The sequence below is a fragment of the Dendrobates tinctorius genome, unplaced genomic scaffold, assembly GCF_039654945.1.
Source record: "Dendrobates tinctorius isolate UK_male_01 unplaced genomic scaffold, ASM3965494v1 ptg000111l, whole genome shotgun sequence".
NCBI lineage: Eukaryota > Metazoa > Chordata > Amphibia > Anura > Dendrobatidae > Dendrobates > Dendrobates tinctorius.
In genome coordinates this window covers 42,641,855-42,661,022 of record NW_027361779.1, presented here as the reverse complement: position 1 = coordinate 42,661,022, position 19,168 = coordinate 42,641,855, and the positions used below count along the sequence as shown (strand labels likewise).

The following is a 19,168-nucleotide window of genomic DNA, read 5'->3' as shown; positions in this document are numbered from 1 at the left end:
AACTGTGGAGACCAGGCTCCAGATCATGCGCTATCACTGGGAGGGAGCTCTCTATCCACAGCTCAACCTCCAGCTTCTCTCCACATGACTATACACTTCGGCCTCCTCACACTAACTCAAACTCCCTTCCTGGCCCTCAGAGAGCACTCCTCCCCTTATTATTGGTTCAGAGCTCCCTCTGCTGGCCTGGAGTGGGATCCGTGTTGCATGACATGGTTAACTGCTAGAGAGACCCTTCATTGCTTCCAAGCCTGACATCCCCCTCCCTGGAGGAAGGCAATGTCACTGTGGTGACCATACCCCTGGGGGCGATACATTCCCCCCTAGTGCAATTCAGCACTCCTGGGCTGATGAAAAACATACACAACATATAAACAAATAAATAAATATAAATGTGCAAGATTTAGAAAAATGAAAAATTGCAAAAAACCAAAGGCTCCAAAAATAGTCCTGTGATGATAAGTCCATGCATCAACGTCCATGGTCCATTCCTGGGCAAATGGTGAACTATGTACAAAGTTACAAAAAGGAGATAAATCCAGCGAGCCAAGTTTGAAGTACTTAAAAAATCTTTTTCTTTATTTCAAACGTAGATTAAAAATATTTATCCATAGCAGCATATTATAGATGTAGGCAGAAATAGAAAAAATTACTGCTGTAAAGCGCACGGCCTTCCCACAACTTTCTGTAGGACCACTTCTAGTCACTGTAGGTAGACTGGGTAGTAGCTGTCTGCAAACTCTTAGACTCCCCATGGGTAAGACAAATTCACCACTGGCAGGGCGAGGATTCTCTGGCTCCACTGTTGGTGTGGCATCTGCTGCCTGAACTTCCTGATTTTCAGAGTTCTCTTGAGTCTTCCTGCACTACCAGTTGGGGAAATGTCAACACTGGCACCACTATGGCATCATTTGCTTTAGTCCAATTGGCAGGGAATTCTCCAAGTATAGTGCTGAGTTGCTTCTTCTTCCATGGGTTGGATGTTATTTTGTTTTTCCATTCTTTCCATGAGCTGGTCAGGGCATAATTTCAAATGATCCCTCGATATTGCTGCTGAGGTTTCTCCTCCATCTTTACTAATAAGGCACACCTTGGTATTGTCAAAGTTTGAGGGTAGAATGGTGTAGGGTTCAGCTTCCCATTGGTCATCCAATTTATGCATCCTTCTTTTCCTCTTTAGGACTTGTTCTCCTGGTGACAAGGGAACTGCGGGTGCATGTTTATTGTAGTGCCTTTCTTATTTTTGTCTTGCCTGAGCTAGACTCTTTTCCACACACTCTTGTACTCTACTGTACTGTTGCTGCCGCTCTGTATCCCAGTCAGCATCTGGTGATGTTACCTCAGGTGTAAGGACTCCCATATCCAAATCAATAGGCAGCTTACCAGGCCTCGCTCTCATTAGGTAGGCTGGAGTGCAGTTGGTGGAATTCACAGGAATGTGATTGTAGAGGTCAACCAGATTTGGCAACTTCTCTGGCCACAAATTCTTTTCCTCCAAAGGCAAGGTCTTCAGCAGGTCGATCACCACCTGGTTCATCTTTTCACACATGCCATTGGTCTGTGGATGGTACGGTGTTGTCCTGATCTTCTTGCAACCGTACAAGTTACAGAATTCCTGGAACATTTCTGCCTCAAAGGCTGGACCTTGATCTGTAAGCACTCTTTCGGGATATCCATGTGGTCTACAGAAGTGCTGTTGGAATGCTCTGGCTGCTGTCCTGGCTGTTTGATCCTTGACAGGCACTACTACCAGGAATCTTGAGTAGTGGTCCACGATGGTAAGAGCACAAATGTAGCCTGAACGGCTTGGAACCAGCTTCACATGGTCCAGGGCTACCAACTCGAGTGGCTGTTTGGTTATTATTGACTGCAAAGGAGCTCACTGGCTGTTGCGGTCCTTTCTGCGCAGGTTGCATTGTCCACACTCCCGGCACCAATTTTCAGTGGCTTTCCTCATACCAGCCCAGTAGAATCTCTCCCGGAGCAAGGCTTCCAACTTCTTCCATCCGAAGTGCCCAGCTCCATTGTGGTATGCTTCCAAGACCATTGATGCCTCTCTCTTCGGGACTACCACCTGCCAGACCAGCTCATGAGTGCGGGCATTGATTCTCCTCCGCCACAGCTTTCCTTGATAAATGAACAGCCTGCCTCTTTCCTTCCACAACTGCTGGGTTTGTTCAGGAGCATCCGACTCTGGGCGTGTCAGCTTGTGACAGTAGCTCCTTCACCAGGCAGACTGCGGGGTCACTATCCTGCGTTTCTGCCCAGTCATGATGGGGCAATGGATTTAGGGTGGCCTCTTTCAAGCCAGACCTTCTGCTTCTCACTCCTTGGGCACGTTGGGCCGCAATTGGCCGGTGGAAGGGAGGTAACTCTATCTCTTCAAAAGCCTCGGGGTCTTCTCCTGCATCTGGCAGATTAGGCATTCTGGACAGCACATCAGCATTGGCATTCTTGTGCCCTGCTCAGTACTTGATGGTGAATTCATAGTTAGATAGCCGAGCCATCCATCGCTGCTCCAGTGCACCTAGCTTGGCAGTTTCCAAGTGAGTCAGCGGGTTGTTGTCCGTGAAGATGGTAAACTTGGCTGAAGCGAGGTAATGCTTGAATCTTTCAGTCACAGCCCAGACTATGGCGAGGAACTCCAGCTTGAAGGAACTGTAGTTGTCAGAGTTCCTTTCAGTGGGATGCAGTTTCCTGCTGGCATAGGAGATCACTCTTTCTTTGCCATTCTGTACCTGTGACAGTACTGCTCCCAGTCCCACGTTGCTGGCATCAGTATACAACACAAAGGGTTGGTCATAATCTGGGTAGGCCAGAACTTCATCTCCTGTGAGAGCCATCTTCAGTCGGGTGAAGGACCTCTCCAACTCCTCGGTCCATTCAAATGTGGAACTCTTCTGTTTGGCTTTCTTAGACTGTTCCACCAGAAGATTTTGCATAGGGGTGGCTATTTCAGTGTAGCCTTTGATGAATCTTCGGTAGTAGCCTACCAGTCCGAGGAATTGGCGTACTTCATGGAGGTTGCAGGGCTTCGGCCAGTCCCGGATGACTGTGACTTTGTCAGGATCTGGTGCCACACCTTCTGCACTCACTACATGACCGAGGTACTGTACCTTGGGCTTCAGGAGGTGGCATTAGGAAGGCTTCACTTTCAGGCCAAAGTTGGACAAGGCTTCAAACACCTCAGCCAGGTGCTTCAGATGGTCTTCATAAGTCTTGGTGAAAACAATGACATCATCTAGGTACAACAAGACTGTCTCGAAGTTCTTGTGTCCCAGGCAGCACTCCATCAGCCGTTGAAATGTTCCTGGGGCGGTGCAGAGCCCGAATGGCATATAGTTGAACTCACAGAGACCCATTGGGGTGGTAAATGCTGTTTTCTCCTTGTCTGTCTCTGCCACTGGAACCTGACAATACTCACTAGTGAGATCCAAGGTGGAAAAGTAGTTAGCAGTTTTAAATGCGGCTAATGACTCCTCAATTCTAGGTAATGGGTAGGCATCTTTATGTGTAATGCTGTTAATTTTTCTGTAATCAACACACATTCTCATGGTACCATCCTTTTTCTTTACAAAAACTATTGGAGCTGCCCAGGGGCTACAACTGTCTCTGATCACCCCAGCCTCCTTAATTTCTCTCAACATACTTTTGGCACATTGATATTGTGTTGGAGGTATAGGCCGGTACCTTTCTTTTATGGGTGGATGATTACCAATGGGGATATGATGTTGAACCCCTTTTGCCTTCCCAAAATCTAGAGGGTGTTTACTGAATACAAGCTCATACTCCTGGGTCACTCTGTAAACCCCATTCTTTGGTTTGAAGGGGTGGAGTCAGTCCCCACCTGCAGTTACTGGCACCACTCCTCCAGCTGCTTTTCAGAGCCATTGTCCTCCACCTGGTCAGATGAGACCAAGGTCTCTGCTGCCTGCATTGCATTGTTACTGACAGTGAGCAGCTTAGCAACTGTGGCATACCAAGGTATTGTGGCCTCCTCCTCCCCACAATTCAAAAGGCGTACAGGTACTCTCCCTTTACGTACATCCACTACCCCTCAGGCTGTCAGGACAGTGGGCCTGCTATCAGAGTATACTGTCTCTACCAATGCCTGGTAATCTTTTCCTCTGAGGCCTATGGCTGCCCGACACCAAATCAACAGTTCACATCTGGGGAGTATTGCAATGGGGAAAGCATCACTCACTCTGACGCTGCCAATTTCTCCGCCAGAGAGTTCTACCTGCTGTCTTTGCATCAGGGCCTTGATCTCCTTCTGCAAGACTCGTTGTTCACTGGAACCAGCAGTCTCAGCCACCTGTTGCAACAAGACAATAACCTCGGAAAGACAATTTTCAATTACATTTATACCAAGAGTCATCATGGGATTACATTCTCGACAATCAATATCCACAACTATCAGACCTTGAGATTTTAACTCCACCCTCCCCACTTTAACAGTAATTTCTTTTCATCCTATTTGTGATAAAGGCTGACCATTACTGGCAACTACTGTGAGTTCATCACTTGGGCCATGGGTGAGTTCAGAGTCAGCCCAATACCGCTTGTAGAGGATAAAGGGCATAGTGGTCACCTGGGAGCCAGTGTACAGCAAAGCATTCATGGGGATGCCGTCAATCACCACTGGAAGGATCGGTCTCCCTCCAACATACTTGGCTCTCCAGTTCTTTGGGCCTTGTGGTCCTACTCCTGGGGGTTGGCCCTCTGCTCCAGGGGTTGCTCGTTTAAATAATAGAATCTTGCGAGGTGACCTGCCTTGTGGCAGTGACGACAGATGGGACGTCCATCCTGGTCATAGCAATCGTTGTTCCTCCCTCGGAGTGGCGGGGTTCTACTCTTCCAAAGCCACGGGACATCCTCTGGACTGGAAGCAAGCTGGATCTTTTCCTTGGAGGACACCTGCAGGGACTGCACGGTTTTAGTAAGTGCAGCCATACCTTTGGTCAACTCCTGGCCCTGGAGACGTAGTTCTTCAGTTGGATCTTTATCCAGAGTCTGTGCATCAGCCTCCACAGTGATGGAAGGGAAAGATGTTGCTTCCTGGTGGTAGGTGATCACTGGGCACCTAGGGGGCGCTGGATGGCTGACAGTTGGTTCCTGCATAGCCCGGATAGCCCTGTCCTTGAAATCAGCAAAGTCTAGGTCAGGGTTTTGTAGGGCTATGATGCGCAACTGTGCTCGGTGGGTACTGGATAGGAGTCCTTCAATAAATTGCTCCTTTATCAGTCCGTCTCCATCTTTCACACTGTCAGGATCAATCTGCTTGACAGCTTGCAGCGCCTCCTGCAGGTTAAGAGCATAGTCCATTATACTGTCCTGCGCTTTCTGTTTACATCCAAAGAACCTCATCTTGATTTCAGCTGCAGTGCGAGTGTCAAAGGTGCTTCTTAGCTTGGCCAAAATATTTTTAACAGTCTCTTTGTCAGTGTCCTGCCAGGCTTTTACTTCTCTCTGTGCTGCACCTGTAAGCTGCCCAATAAGGATATTCACCTTCTGGCTTTCAGATAGAGGATACACCTCAAACAAGCTGCACAGTCTCTCTTTAAATTCACTCAGGGTATGTGACTCCCCTGAATACTGCAGTAGCCAGGCTGCTCCCGGTATGTAAGGCATAGTCAGCGGCATTATGGGGACCGCTGCGGTGGGAGTTGTTTCTTGCGGTGCCCTGGAAGCAACACTGGCTGCTGGATTCAGCAACGCTGTGGGGTCTGCGGGGGTGTCCGCCGCTGCATCAGCGCGTGCCTCGGACATTCTCCTTCCCCCCTAGTTAACGATTGCCAGGCCCCGGGGTTGAGCGGCTTACCGGCTGTAGGCCTCAGCTCCTCCCTTCTCGCGTGCTGTCCTCTCTTCCCGCGCAGCACTTCACTTCCTCGTGCTCTTCGGCAGGCTCCGCCCACAAAGGCCTGCCTCTTTGGTTTCCCGCGCGCGCCAAGCAGCGGGATAATGGCGGCAATAGCGCCAACAGTCCACAGTACACAAAACAGTCTCTGGCACACAGGACCCGGGGATACCGGGCTCCGTAATCCTGTTCGTGACGCCAAAATGGGTCGCCCTCCCAGGGCTGTGGGGTACTTGGTACCGGATCGGTCTCTCAGAAGGAGGTGTCACAGCAGTAGTGACCGGGTCCGTGGCCCTGGGCACCCATGTAAAGGGATTGAGTAATGGGAATAAAGTTTATGAATGATTCGTGACGCCACCTGTGGTGTTCGGCAAGGGAGATATTAAGCCGACGCTGCACGCAGATCCTCTGGGACTGATAATGTAGTGCAGTTGTGATGTTGTAGCCCTCCACAGGCAGGGCTATTGGTCCCAGGGCAGTGTAGAAAGGTATTGGGGACGAGGGTGCAGTGTATGGCACAAGGATGTAGTAGTGCCGGAGAGATGGTATGAAGAAGGCAAGGACACAACAGAGTGCAGTTTCTTTACCTTTACTTGGCAAATGCAGTCCAGGGTCCCGATTACAGATGGCACAGGAGCAGGTTAGCCTGAAAGCAACTCAGGAATCTCTCTATGCAGATAGGTTGTGTAGTCTCCTTCCTAGCGCTTAGTTGAGGTACATGCAGTACTGTGTTACACTGAAGTTCCTCCTTCTTATCTTCTCTTAGAACTACCTCGTACTGCAGACAGCTGTAGCCCTCTATTTCTCTTGGCTCACTCGTCGCTGTTGTGCCTCCGAGTCTTAGGTGGGAATAGAGCATTTGCAGCTTCCTATTCCTCTGGTTTCTGTTGCAGGACCTTCAGTATCCATACAACCGTGGAGACCAGGCTCCAGATCATGCGCTATCACTGGGAGGGAGCTCTCTATCCTCAGCTCAACCTCCAGCTTCTCTCCACACGTCTACACATTCGGCCTCCTCACACTAACTCTACCTCCCTTCCTTGCCCTCAGAGAGCCCTCCTCCCCTTAGTATTGGTTCAGAGCTCCCTCTGCTGGCCTGGAGTGGGAACCGTGTTGCATGAGATGGTTAACTGCTAGAGAGACCCTTCATTGCTTCCAAGCCTGACATCACCCTCCCTGGAGGAAGGCAATGCCACTGTGGCGACCATACCCCTGGGGGCGCCACACATACATAGCAGCATTCTCAATAAGAAACAACACATAACTTTACTGTGATTGCTATGAGCAGACATACGATATACAGTATATGGTGAAACCAGCATGAGTACAATGTAGCAGGACTGATCAGCTTCCTCGCTGCGCCCCACAGGCAGCAGCAATACGACTACTAGTCATAAAATTTGTCCTTCTGACATTGCTATTGCATCTTTATTGTGATCTTTTTCTAAAATTAGGATTGCTAGGCTTGAAGATGGGCTTCCAGACCAAACATTAAAAGATGTTGAAGCCTACCTTGGCAAAGCTAAAGAAGGGAGCCATGGTGTTACTGGTGAAGGTTCCTTGTTAGAAAACGCTGCTCCAAGTAAGTATAATCAATGCAATGTGTCCCAGGATACAATAATTGTTAGACACTTCAAAACATATGCATCAATTGGTCTATTGTGGTAGCCACACTAGACAAGAAGCTATTCCAACTCAAAAAATAGGATTAAAACTAAATTTTATTAATTCATTCATAGTAAAATCCATCATAATAAAAATGTAAAAAGGACAGGGCAAAAAAACCTCCAAAAAGGGAGAGAAAGGCACAGCATGATACCACCAATAGAGTTACCAGGACCGAAAAAATATATACAGAATATATCTCAAAAGTATATTGAACAGACTTAAAGGGAATCTGTCACCTATTTTTTTTTTTGCCTATAAGCTGCCGGCACCGCCATCAGGGGCTTATCTACAGCATTCTGTAATGCTGTAGATAAGCCACCTATGTAACCTGAAAGATAAGAAAAAGGAGTTATATTATACTCACCCAGGGGCGGTCCGGGACCGGTCCAGGTCCGGAGGGTGTTGAGGTCCAGTACGGCGCCTCCCATCTTTATGCAGTGACGTCCTCTTCTTTGCTTTCCATCGCGGCTCCGGCGCAGGCGCACTGCTCTGCCCTGTTGAGGGCAGAGCAGAGTACTGCAGTGTGCAGGTGCCGGAAGAGGTCCAGCGCATGCGCACTACTCTGCTCTGCCCTCAACAGGGCAGAACAGTGCGTCTGCTCCGGAGCCGCAACGGGAAGCAAAGAAGAGGATGTCACTGCATAAAGATGGGAGGCGCCGGACCGGACCGCGACACCCTCCGGACCCGGACCGCCCCTGGGTGAGTATAATATAACTCCTTTTTCTTATGTCTCAGGTTACATCGGGGGCTTATCTACAGCATTACAGAATGCTGTAGATAAGCTCCTGATGGCGGTGCCGGCAGCTTATAGGCAAAAAAAATAGGTGACAGATTCCCTTTAATATTGCACTATTTCCACCAATAAAGTAATATACTATATATAAATGATTCAAATAGAGAGTGGACTTTATCAGTCAAAAATCTATAATATACCATAAATAGATGCGTGGTGCAGGTAAAGTAGTCCTTAATATTTTAAGATATACCAAATGTAGGTAAAATAACCAGCAAGTGCATCTATACTCTTTATCCCTGCAAAGGTATACTATGATAAAGAACGGTCTCTTTTATAAAGCCAACCCCTGCTGCAGAGTCATTATAAATGCCTACAGTCGCTCATATATAAAAGTATAGTAAAGATAAAGATACATTTTCTTTACCTGAATAGCCAAGAAGCACCGAGTCATATGGCCAAAATGCTGTGCAAAGGGGTGGTGTGGTAGGGGCTCCCGGAAGAAGCGAACAGCGAAACGGCGCCCATCAGGTGTGGGGAAAACACAGCCCTATCACACCACCCCTTTGATCCAAGTAAGTATAGTTGATGTAGATGTTACTGTAGTCTTACTTTTGTAAAAGTGATAGTTTCAAGATATTCTGGAAATTTATTCATGGTAAGGGTTTGGACTACTACCACATAAATTTGCTATATACCATGTGCCAGAAAACTGGCATACCTTGTAGCTGAGTTCTACGCCAGTTCACGACTGTTCTACGCCAGTTCACGACTGACCTAGATTTCATGTTCTGGAGCGGGTCACCCCTGAGATATGCCAGATTTATGCAGTAGAGAGACGTGCATGTGTTAATAAATTTGTTCCTCCTTATTTCAGCGGGCTAAAGTTTCAAGACTGGTATATGAAGCACCAGTATAGATAAATTCTCCCCATTATGTTCTTTTGCACAGATTGAAAACTATAATGTTGATATATTAAAAATCATAAATAAAACTTGAAAAGAATGTGTTTTTTTTATTAAAAAAAAAAACCTTAAAACATGTTTTCACATTTTTTATGACTTTATATGTTAATTTTGGTAGATCACACTAAAAAATATACATATTCGCTACAGGTCATATAGCTGTTACTAATATGTCATCAAATAATTTATAGGCTATTAGGCTGTTTTGAAAAGCTTTAGGATTGTATTTTGTCAGTGGACAAATACAAAAAATATAAATTTGCATCAACATATTTATCTTGTTATGTTGCCCATTCTCCATTTTTAATCATTACCCACTACTTAATGTTGAAAATACATTGAAAATGAAGTAAACTAAACATGTAACATGGAAATTTAAAATTTTGCGTTTTCGTGCGGTCGCTGCACATGTCAAATCGCCGCATGTGGACGCATCCGCACACAATGCATGTCCCTGCGTACCCAATGTTAGAGATAGGTACGCAGGACGCATACAGAAGTAGGCGGAGCTTCAGGGAGGAAGTAGGCAGCCATCCGCAGCCCTCCTCAACGCAAATGTGAACCTAGTCTTAGTTCAGTGAATCGCACACAAGCAGAAGTCATGTCGGCACCTGCTCCCATGAGAAGCTTACAGGTCACCGTATCTTGGTGACCCCGCTGCATTCTTTCGGCCAGTGGTCATGATTGAGACCATTGCCAATTGAGGTGTGCAGATCGGAGCAGAGAGGGAACTCCCTCCCTCGGCTAAGCACATCAATGTCACTGTCACTATTGACAGTGGCATCAGAGGGGTTAAACCAATTTAATCAATGGGGACATAGATAAATTTCTTTATGCTTTTCTGTAAAATATTATTAGAACTGAATAACCTTTTCCTGAGCCAAGTTGTTATCATTGTTTTTGACAGTGTTAGTCGAGTTTTTTGTAATACCATAATGGGGACTATTAGCTCATTATTTAGGATTATTTATATTCAAGACCATTGCTTCTCACTGCACTTATCATTTTCAGATGCAACTCCGCAATCCATCACTCCTGCCAAAAAATATTCACACATTGATTCTAAGAAAAATAAAGATGCAAAAGGAGGAGGAATCACTATAGCTACAGCCCGGTACAGCTCCGAGGATGCCGCATCTTTGGTGGCCTTTGTTGTTGCCATTATCGAGTACACAAGACTTTGTGCACCCGTAAAGGAATGTCAGAAAAAGTTATCCAACATAGAAAAGGAGAAAGAAGATCTGATATTAAAGGAGGCACAGTCTAAAATGGTGAGTATATGATAACATGCAAGGTTAGTGAAGAAAGCTCTATGTCAGAGCCCTTACAGTGAGTGATAGCCATAGATGGAAAGGAAGATTATTTTTGTATCCTGTAGCATTACCATACACTGTACAAACTGGGACTAGCCCAAATCCTGAAAAACAGCCCCATACCTATATTTCTCTTCTGCCAAATATCGCAGTAAGAATTCTTTATTTCGGTCTGTAGTGTGTTTCTGGGTATCTGCAAATTTATTATTCCAAAGAACATAGAATCATAGAATCGTAGAGTTGGAAGGGACCTCCTGGGCCATCTGGTCCAACCCCCTGCTCAAAGCAGGATTCGCTAAATCATCCAAGTCAGATGTCTGTCCAGCCTCTGTTTGAAGACTTCCATTGGAGAACTCACCACTTCTCGTGGCAGCTTGTTCCACTCATTGATCACTCTAACTGTCAAAAAGTTTTTTCTAATATCTAATCTGTGTCTCCTCCCATTCAGTTTCATCCCATTGCTTCTAGTCTTTCCTTGTGCAAATGAGAATAAAGTTGATCCTTCTACAATGTGACAGCCCTTTAGATATTTGTAGACAGCTATTAAGTCTCCTCTCAGTCTTCTCTTTTGCAAACTAAACAATCCCAAATCCTGCAACCTTTCCTCATAAGACATGGTTTGCAGACCGGTCACCATTCTGGTTGCTCTTTTCTGAACTTGCTCCAGTTTGTTGATGTCTTTTTTAAAATGTGGTGCCCAAAATTGGACACAATATTCCAGATGAGGTCTGACCAAAGAGGAGTAGAGGGAAATAATGACTTCACGTGATCTAGACTGTATGCTTCTGTTAATACATCCTAGAATTGCATTTGCCTTTTTTGCTGCTGCATCACACTGTTGACTCATATTCAGTCTGTGATCTATTAGTATACCCAAGTCTTTTTCACATGTGCTGTTGCTTAGGCCTATTCCTCACATTCTGTATATGCTTTTTTCATTTTTATTGCCCAGATGTAGTACTTTGCATTTGTCCCTGTTAAAAACCATTCTGTTAGTTGCTGCCCACTTCTCCAGTTTATTTATATCTTTTTGAATCCTCTCTCTCTCTTCTCTAGTATTAGCTATCCCTCCTAGCTTTGTGTCATCAGCAAATTTAATCAGTTTACCCTCAGTTCCTTCATCTAAATCATTGATAAAGATGTTGAACAATACAGGGCCCAGGACAGAGCCCTGTGGTACCCCACTTGAGACATTCTTCCAACTGGATGTGCAGCCATTTACGACCACTCTTTGGGTCCGATCACTAAGCCAGTTATGAATCCACCTAACAGTTGCCTTGTCCATTCCATACTTAGTCATTTTTTCAATAAGGATTGTATGAGATACTTTGTCAAATGCTTTGCTGAAGTCAAGATATACTATATCTACAGCATTTCCTTGATCCACCCAATCAGTGATTCCGTCATAGAAGGAAATTAAGTTAGTCTGACATGACTTATTAGTTACAAACCCATGCTGACTCTGTTTAATCACTTCATTCTTATCCAGGTACTGACATACATGTTGTTTAATAATTTGTTCAAAGATCTTTCCTGGTATAGAAGTCAGACTCACCAGCCTATAGTTGCCTGGGTCCACCTTCTTCCCCTTTTTGAAGATAGGAACAACATTTGCTCTTCTCCAGTCTTCTGGGACTTCTCCTGTTCTCCAAGAATTTTCAAAGATTATAGAGAGGGGTTCAAAAATTTCTTCTGCTATCTCCTTCAGTACTCTGGGGTGTAATTCATCTGGACCTGGAGACTTGAATTCATTTAGGTTAGCTAAGTGTTTCCTCACTATCTTTCTGTTTATAGATATCCTGGATTCTTCTATTCCCTTAATAGGACAGTGAAGAACAGTTGATGTTACTTTTCCTTTCTGAGAGAAAACAGATGCAAAATATGAATTTAAAAGTTCGGCCTTCTCAACATCCTGTCTTACCATTTCATCATTTTCATCCTGTAAAAATCCTATAGCATCTTTGACTTTTCTTTTACTTTTGACATATCCCCCAAATCCTTTATTATTGCTTTTGACATCTCTTACAAGCCTCAATTCATTGTCAGCTTTAGATAATCTGATTTGTGCCCTGCAGGTTCTGCAGACAGCATTATATTCTTCTTTAGATATGCCTCCCTCTTTCCAGTTTATAAACATTTTTTTCTTCCTTTTTAGCATGTGCTTAAGTTCTGTGTTCATCCATCCTGGCTTCCTTAAATGCTTCCTATTCTTTCCTCTTTTCGGAATTGTTAACAATTGTGCTTTGAGAATTTCATTTTTCAAGATTTCCCATCCTTCCTGGACATTTTTGTCTTTAAGGATATCCAGCCATTGGATCCTTCCAATTCTCTTTCTGAATCCCTTAAAATCTGCCTTTCTGAAATCTAACCTTGACGTCTGAGTCTTCACAGGTCTTCCTCCTCTAGTTATCCAAAATTCTAAAATAGCATGGTCGCTACCTCCTAGGGTCCCAGCCACTTTTACCTCCTCAACCATTTCCTCCCTGTTTATAAGGATTAGATCCAAGATGGCAGTTCCCCTTGTTTTCTCCCCTACCTTTTGGAAGATAAAGTTGTCAGAAAGAGAGGATAAGAATTTCCTTGACCTGTTAGTTTTGCCTGAGAGAGATTCCCAACAAATGTCTGGATAGTTGAAATCTCCCATGACAACTATGTCATATTTTTTGGAGAACTTGGCCATTTGATGCATAAAGAGTTCATCCATATCTTCAGCTTGCACAGGCAGCCTGTAGTAAATGCCTACAATGGTGTCCTTTCCATTGTTCTGTCCTTGTATTCTTACCCAGTTTCCACAGAACTCCCAGTCTCTGAAGCTTCAATCTCTGTGCAGATATACGCGTTTCTAACATACAATGCGACACCTCCTCCTCGTTTATCAAGTCTGTTTCTTGCAAATAAGTTGTATCCTTCTAGTCTTGTATTCCAATCATGTGTATTGTCCCACCAAGTTTCAGTGATTCCAATGACATCATATTTCTTTTCCTGTGTTAGTAGTTCCAATTCTCCTTGTTTGCTGCCCATGCTTTGTGCATTAGTATAGAAACATTTTAGTTTGTGATTGGTTTCTCTTTCTCCAATATTTTTATTAATTAGATTCTTTTGTCTTTGTTCTTCCTTTCCACTTCTAATAGCAGAGTTCTCAATAGCATTTGTCAGGTGTATGGCTTTTTCTGGTCTTTTGCTTCCCTTCCCATGTTGTTCTAGTTTAAAGCTCTCCTTACAAGTGTAGCAAGGCGACTTCCAAATACATGTTTTCCAGTCTTTGTAAGGTGCACCCCATCTCTAGCAAGTAGTCCATCGTAAAGGTAATTCTCTCCGTGATCCATAAATCCAAATCGTTGCTGACGGCACCATCGACGTAGCCAGTTGTTCACCTGCAGAATCTTATTCCACCTCCTTGTTCCATGGCCATCCACTGGGAGGATGGAAGAGAAGACCACCTGCGCTCCCAGTTCTTTCACTTTCTTGCATAAGTCTTCAAAGTCTCTGCAGATGGTTTCCAGGTCGTTTCTTGCGGTGTCATTTGTCCCCACATGTAGTAGCAGGAATGGGTAGTCATCTGTAGGTCTGAAGAGTCCTGATATCCTGTCAGACACATCTTTAATTTTTGCACCTGGAAGACAGCACATTTCTCTTGAAGTCATATCCGGTCTGCAGATAGTGGCCTCTGTTCCTCTCAGCAGGGAATCCCCCATGACCACCACTCTCCGTTTCTTCTTCACAACATTTTTCTTTCTCCATCCAGGAGGACTCTGAGGGCGTGCAAGGTTGCTGTTTGTGGGCAAAGTCTTATCCTGATGTATTTCTTCATCAGTTTCCTGAGTGAGAGCCTGGTACTGGTTCCTGAGAAGTATGGGTGCTGACTGCCTCCTGATCCTCCTGCTTCTCTGGGTCACATGTCTCCATTCCTCTGTTTCTTCAAGTGCACTTCGAATTTCTTCTCTTTCTGTAACATGAAGAGATAATTCTGCTCTGTCTAAGAACTCTTCACCTTCCTTAATGATCTTCAACGTAGCTAACCTCTCTTCGAGATTTTGCAACTTTTCCTCCAACAGGGACACAAGCTTGCATTTGTGGCATGTGAAGTTTGGCTTTTCCACTGGTAAGTCTGTGAACATGTAGCAAGAAATGCAGCTCACCAAATGGCTCGTGGCCTCTTCCATATTGAGATTTCTTAAAAACGATGAAAGATGAGCCAAAATTCGCACGCCGATCGGTGCTCGGTTTTCCGATCTCCTCTTTTCAGCTGCAACGGCCAAAACCCAGTGATCGTTGAGCTCGCGGAGACTCTTCACTTATCCCAGAAGGCACTGGGAATATGCAAATGATCTCCTCAAGACTCTTCCCCTGGACCCACTTCTCCACTGCCTCCACTGCCACTGCTTGCCTTCAGCTGTTCATCTTTTAGCAATACTACCTTTTTTTGTGCTTGGAGATTGGTTGCCTAATGTGCATGATGTCATGCCCATGTTTGTAATGGATGTAAGTGAAACAGTTGAAAGCAATAATTACAGGGGATGTCTACATACTTTTGGTCACATAGTACATAACGAGATATAGCTAAGATTTTACTACAGTAGAGCACCCACTGACCCCTGTGTCTTCACACAGTTTATTAACCACTTCACCACCTTGGGATTTTCCATTTGCGCTTTTGTTTTTTTGTTCCCCTTCTTCCCAGAGCCATAACTTTTTTATTTTTCCATCAATATGGCCATGTGAGGACTTATTCTTTGTGGGACAAGTTGTACTTTTGAACAACACTATTGATGTCCCCTCTACAATGAATAAGAGATAACATGATATTTTGAGAATAAGCCTTTAAATGGTTATTAATTATGTATTGAATGTTATGAAAAAAGTAAACTCATGTAGTAAAAATGAAGATTTTTGGTAACATAAAATCTTTCTTTCCAGGTCCCCACCTGACAGCACACTGGAGGACGTCCTTCTCATCCGTAGTGGGACAAGAAACCACGAGAATTTAAAAGGATCCTCCCCTTGCCATCCCTCAGTGTTTTTCCTGTCCCACTGTGGATAGGAACGACGAGAGGAATATCCGACCGTTCCACGCAGATGGTCAGGATCGGGGGGCCCAGCCTTTCCCTTCCTACCTGGAGAAATCTGCAGCTGACACCCGACAGAGGGTCCCTCAGCTTATCCAGTGTAGCGCTGCTCCTGGACACCGGGTCGCTTCCTTCTGACGGGGGCTCTCGACCCTGGACGCCACCACCGCCAAACCGCCTCTGGGGAGTCCACTGAGCCCACAAGCGGACACCCGGCAGCAGATCACCGCGCTTCCCCCCTTTTCCCAGTGAACGCGGCACATCAAGGGCAGGGCCGCCATGCCCGGAGACAAGGGGCCTCACTTCCGGCCGATGGATGCGAAACAGACCGGGCGCGCGTCACAGACCGGTGGCGCCTCACTTCCGGCTGCCCCATCAGAGCCGGGGACGCGCAACAGACCGGTGCGCGTCACAGACCAGAGGGCGTGTCACTTCCAGCCGCCATCAGAGCCGGGTGCGCGTACAGACCGGGGACGCGTCGCTTCCGGTCGCGTCGCCCCTAAGCTACTACTTCTGGCGGCGATCGCCCGGCATCACAAATCACAGCGGATATAGGCCCACCAGGGAGGTGGGCAGGCGTCCAGAGGAGCAGATCGGCAGCGCACAACAGAGCGGTACACAGACTCTGCTCCGGAGGGGCCGGACGAGGTGCCCGTCACCACTTACATGCCTCTGTGTCTCCACAGTGGTCAGCTGGACGGCGGTATCCATCTCTACAAGGAACATGGAGGACCATGCAAAGATGGAGACGGGAGCAGAGAGCCAGGGTCATGTGAGTAACCTCAAAAGAGAGGTCAGTGCAGAGGCCGAAAAGATAGACCCCACAGAACCCGTATTTTATATGTTCTAGGGGGGAACCTCCACCTCTGAGAGAAAGGAGCCTGAGCGGAAGGATAAGAAGTGTCCGGTTTGCTCTAAGAAGCTAAAGGACACGTGGCAAAAGACCCTCTGCGACGCATGTGCAAAGCGCATAGTGGGGGAGGAAAAGGCTACATTCAGGTCTAACATGAGAGCGATAATTAGGAAAGAAGTACAGGCCTCGGTATCCGGCCTAGCCACTTCCCAGACCCCACAGGCGAACCCCCAGTTATCCAGGAGAAGGCAGAGGGAATCGGACACGTCTTCTGAAGACATCCTGTCCGAATCGGACGCAGAGGAGGAGGAGACCAGAGAACACCCAGAAAGGGGACGGAAATATCTGTTTTCGTCTGGGGATACGGACAAACTATTGGAGGCAGTGCGGCAGACTATGCAGATCGAGGAACCCCTCCTACCCTCTCAATACAGGACGAAATGTTCGGAGGGTTACGCTCCCAGACTTCGATGGTCGTCCCAGTAAACACCCACATACGGACAATGATACTGGACGAATGGGAGGAGGCAGAGAAAAGCTTAACTATCCCCAGAGACTTTAGGCTTCACCTGCCGTTTGACCCTGAGGAGGTCAAAGTCTGGTAGGAGGTCCCTAAGATAGACATCCCAGTGGCAAAGGTATCAAAAAAGATGGCAATTCCATTCGAGGATTCCTCAAGCCTGAAGGAACCCCTAGATCGGAAAGCAGACAGACTCTTAAAAAGGGCCTGGGAAAGTTCGGCAGCGGTCATAAAAACGAATATAGCCACAACATCAGTAGCACGCTCCATGCATCTATGGATAGATGATTTGGAGGAGCATTTGTCAGATAGAACCCCGAGGGAAACCATCCTGAAGTCCCTCCCCTTACTAAAGTTAGCTACTGGGTTTTTGGCCGACGCCTCAGCAGAGTCGGTTAGGTTCACGGCCAGAAGCCAGTCCTTGTCCAATACAGCCAGAAGGGCTATCTGGCTTAAGAGTTGGACAGGTGACATGCAGTCAAAAAATAAACTCTGCTCAATTCCCTTCTCGGGGGGCAGGGTCTTCGGGCCCGTGCTCGATGATATCTTGGAGAAAGCATCAGATGAAAAAAAGGGGTTCCCTGAAGAGAAGCGTAAAAGATACCAGCCCTTTCGTAGACCCCGTTACAACCAGAGAACGGACTACAGAGGGAAAGGGAAGTCAGGTCGATGGAGCTACCCCAAAGGAGGCGAGGGTCGAAATAGGAACAGAGATAACATCTTTTCCGGTCCAGGGTCCAGCTCCTGGAAAAAATGACGCCACCAGAGTAGGGGGGCGATTGCTCAAGTTCAGGGGGAAATGGCAGGAAGTTACCTCCAGCCCCTGGGTACTACAGGTCATTTCTCAGGGGTACAGGATAGAATTCAACTCCCTGCCCCCGAACAGATTCTTAGTGACCAGTTCTTGACTCAGTTCAGCTTCCCCCATGTGGTTGGACATTCAGGATCTCCTAGACATGGAAGCAGTTACACCAGTACCCACCCAGGAAGAAAGGAGACAACACTACTCGAGCCTCTTTGCAATAAAAAAAACCCTCGTGGAGACCAGAACCATAATAAACCTCAAACCCCTAAGCAAATTGGTAACATACAGACGCTTCAAAATGGAATCGATAAGATCCACGATTCCGCTCCTGGGGAAAGGGATGGTAATGTGCACGCTAGAGCTAAAAAACGCGTATTACCACGTCCCTATCCACCCAGATCACCAAAAGTACCTCAGGTTTGCGGTCGAAAGGGACGGCAGGATATACCATTATCAGTTTCACTGTCTACCCTTTGGCCTAGCATCAGCCCCAAGAATCTTCACAAAATTAATGACAGTGGTAGTGGCCTACCTAAGAGACCGAAACATCACGGTGGTCCCGTATCTAGACGACTTCTTAATTATAGCCAATTCAGCAACCCAGCTCAGGGTCGACTGTCAGTCCTCAATCTCCACGCTGCTGAGTTTAGGATGGATCATAAATTGGTCAAAGTCAGATCTCATACCCAAGCCCAGAATAAAATTCTTGGGGGTCATGCTAGACTCGGAAAGAAGGATGTCTTATCTACCAGCCGAAAAGCAGGCCATTATGCTGAAGAAGATTTGTCAGTTCTCAAAGAAGCGGGTATCGATCAGGGACGCAATGAGAATCCTGGGGCTGATGACTTCGTGCATTTCCTGTGTCAGATGGAGTCAGTTCCACTCCCGCGACCTACAACGCACAGTCCTAGCATCCTGGGACAGAAGGCAGAGCTCACTGGACAAGAAAATACTGTTAACCCCCCGAGCCAGAAGATCGCTATTGTGGTGGACCATTCCGAGAAACCTAAAAATCGGTGTCTCATGGGTTCAGTCCCCGGAAGTTGTAGTGACAACGGACGCGAGTCTGTTCGGCTGGTGCGGACACGTCGCAGGAAAGTATTACCAGGGGCGATGGAGTCCGGAGGACAGCAACAGGTCCTCCAACGTCAGAGAACTACATGCGGTCTGGAAAGTACTGCTCGTCGCCGGGTCTCACGTGAAGAACAAACATGTCAAAATACTGTCAGACAATACCACGACAGTAGCCTTTCTCCACCACCAGGGCGGACCAAGACACCCGACACTTCAGGCCTTAGCAGATCAGATCTTCAGATGGGCAGAGATGGAGGTCCTCTCAGTCTCAGCCGTGCATCTGGAGGGCTCCAGGAACCAGATCGCGGACTTCC

At 46.5% G+C, this 19,168-nt stretch overlaps 1 protein-coding gene across 1 annotated transcript in view; it reads left to right on the top strand.

Moving 5' to 3' along the window:
• The window catches only part of LOC141100933 (uncharacterized), a 516,918-nt gene that overhangs the window by 391,778 nt on the left and 105,972 nt on the right, over positions 1–19,168 (top strand). The window contains exons 80-81 of the mRNA XM_073589707.1: positions 7,312–7,439; positions 10,235–10,484. Of these exons, the coding sequence (XP_073445808.1) occupies positions 7,312–7,439; positions 10,235–10,484 (378 nt within the window). The remainder of the gene's footprint in view (positions 1–7,311; positions 7,440–10,234; positions 10,485–19,168) is intronic.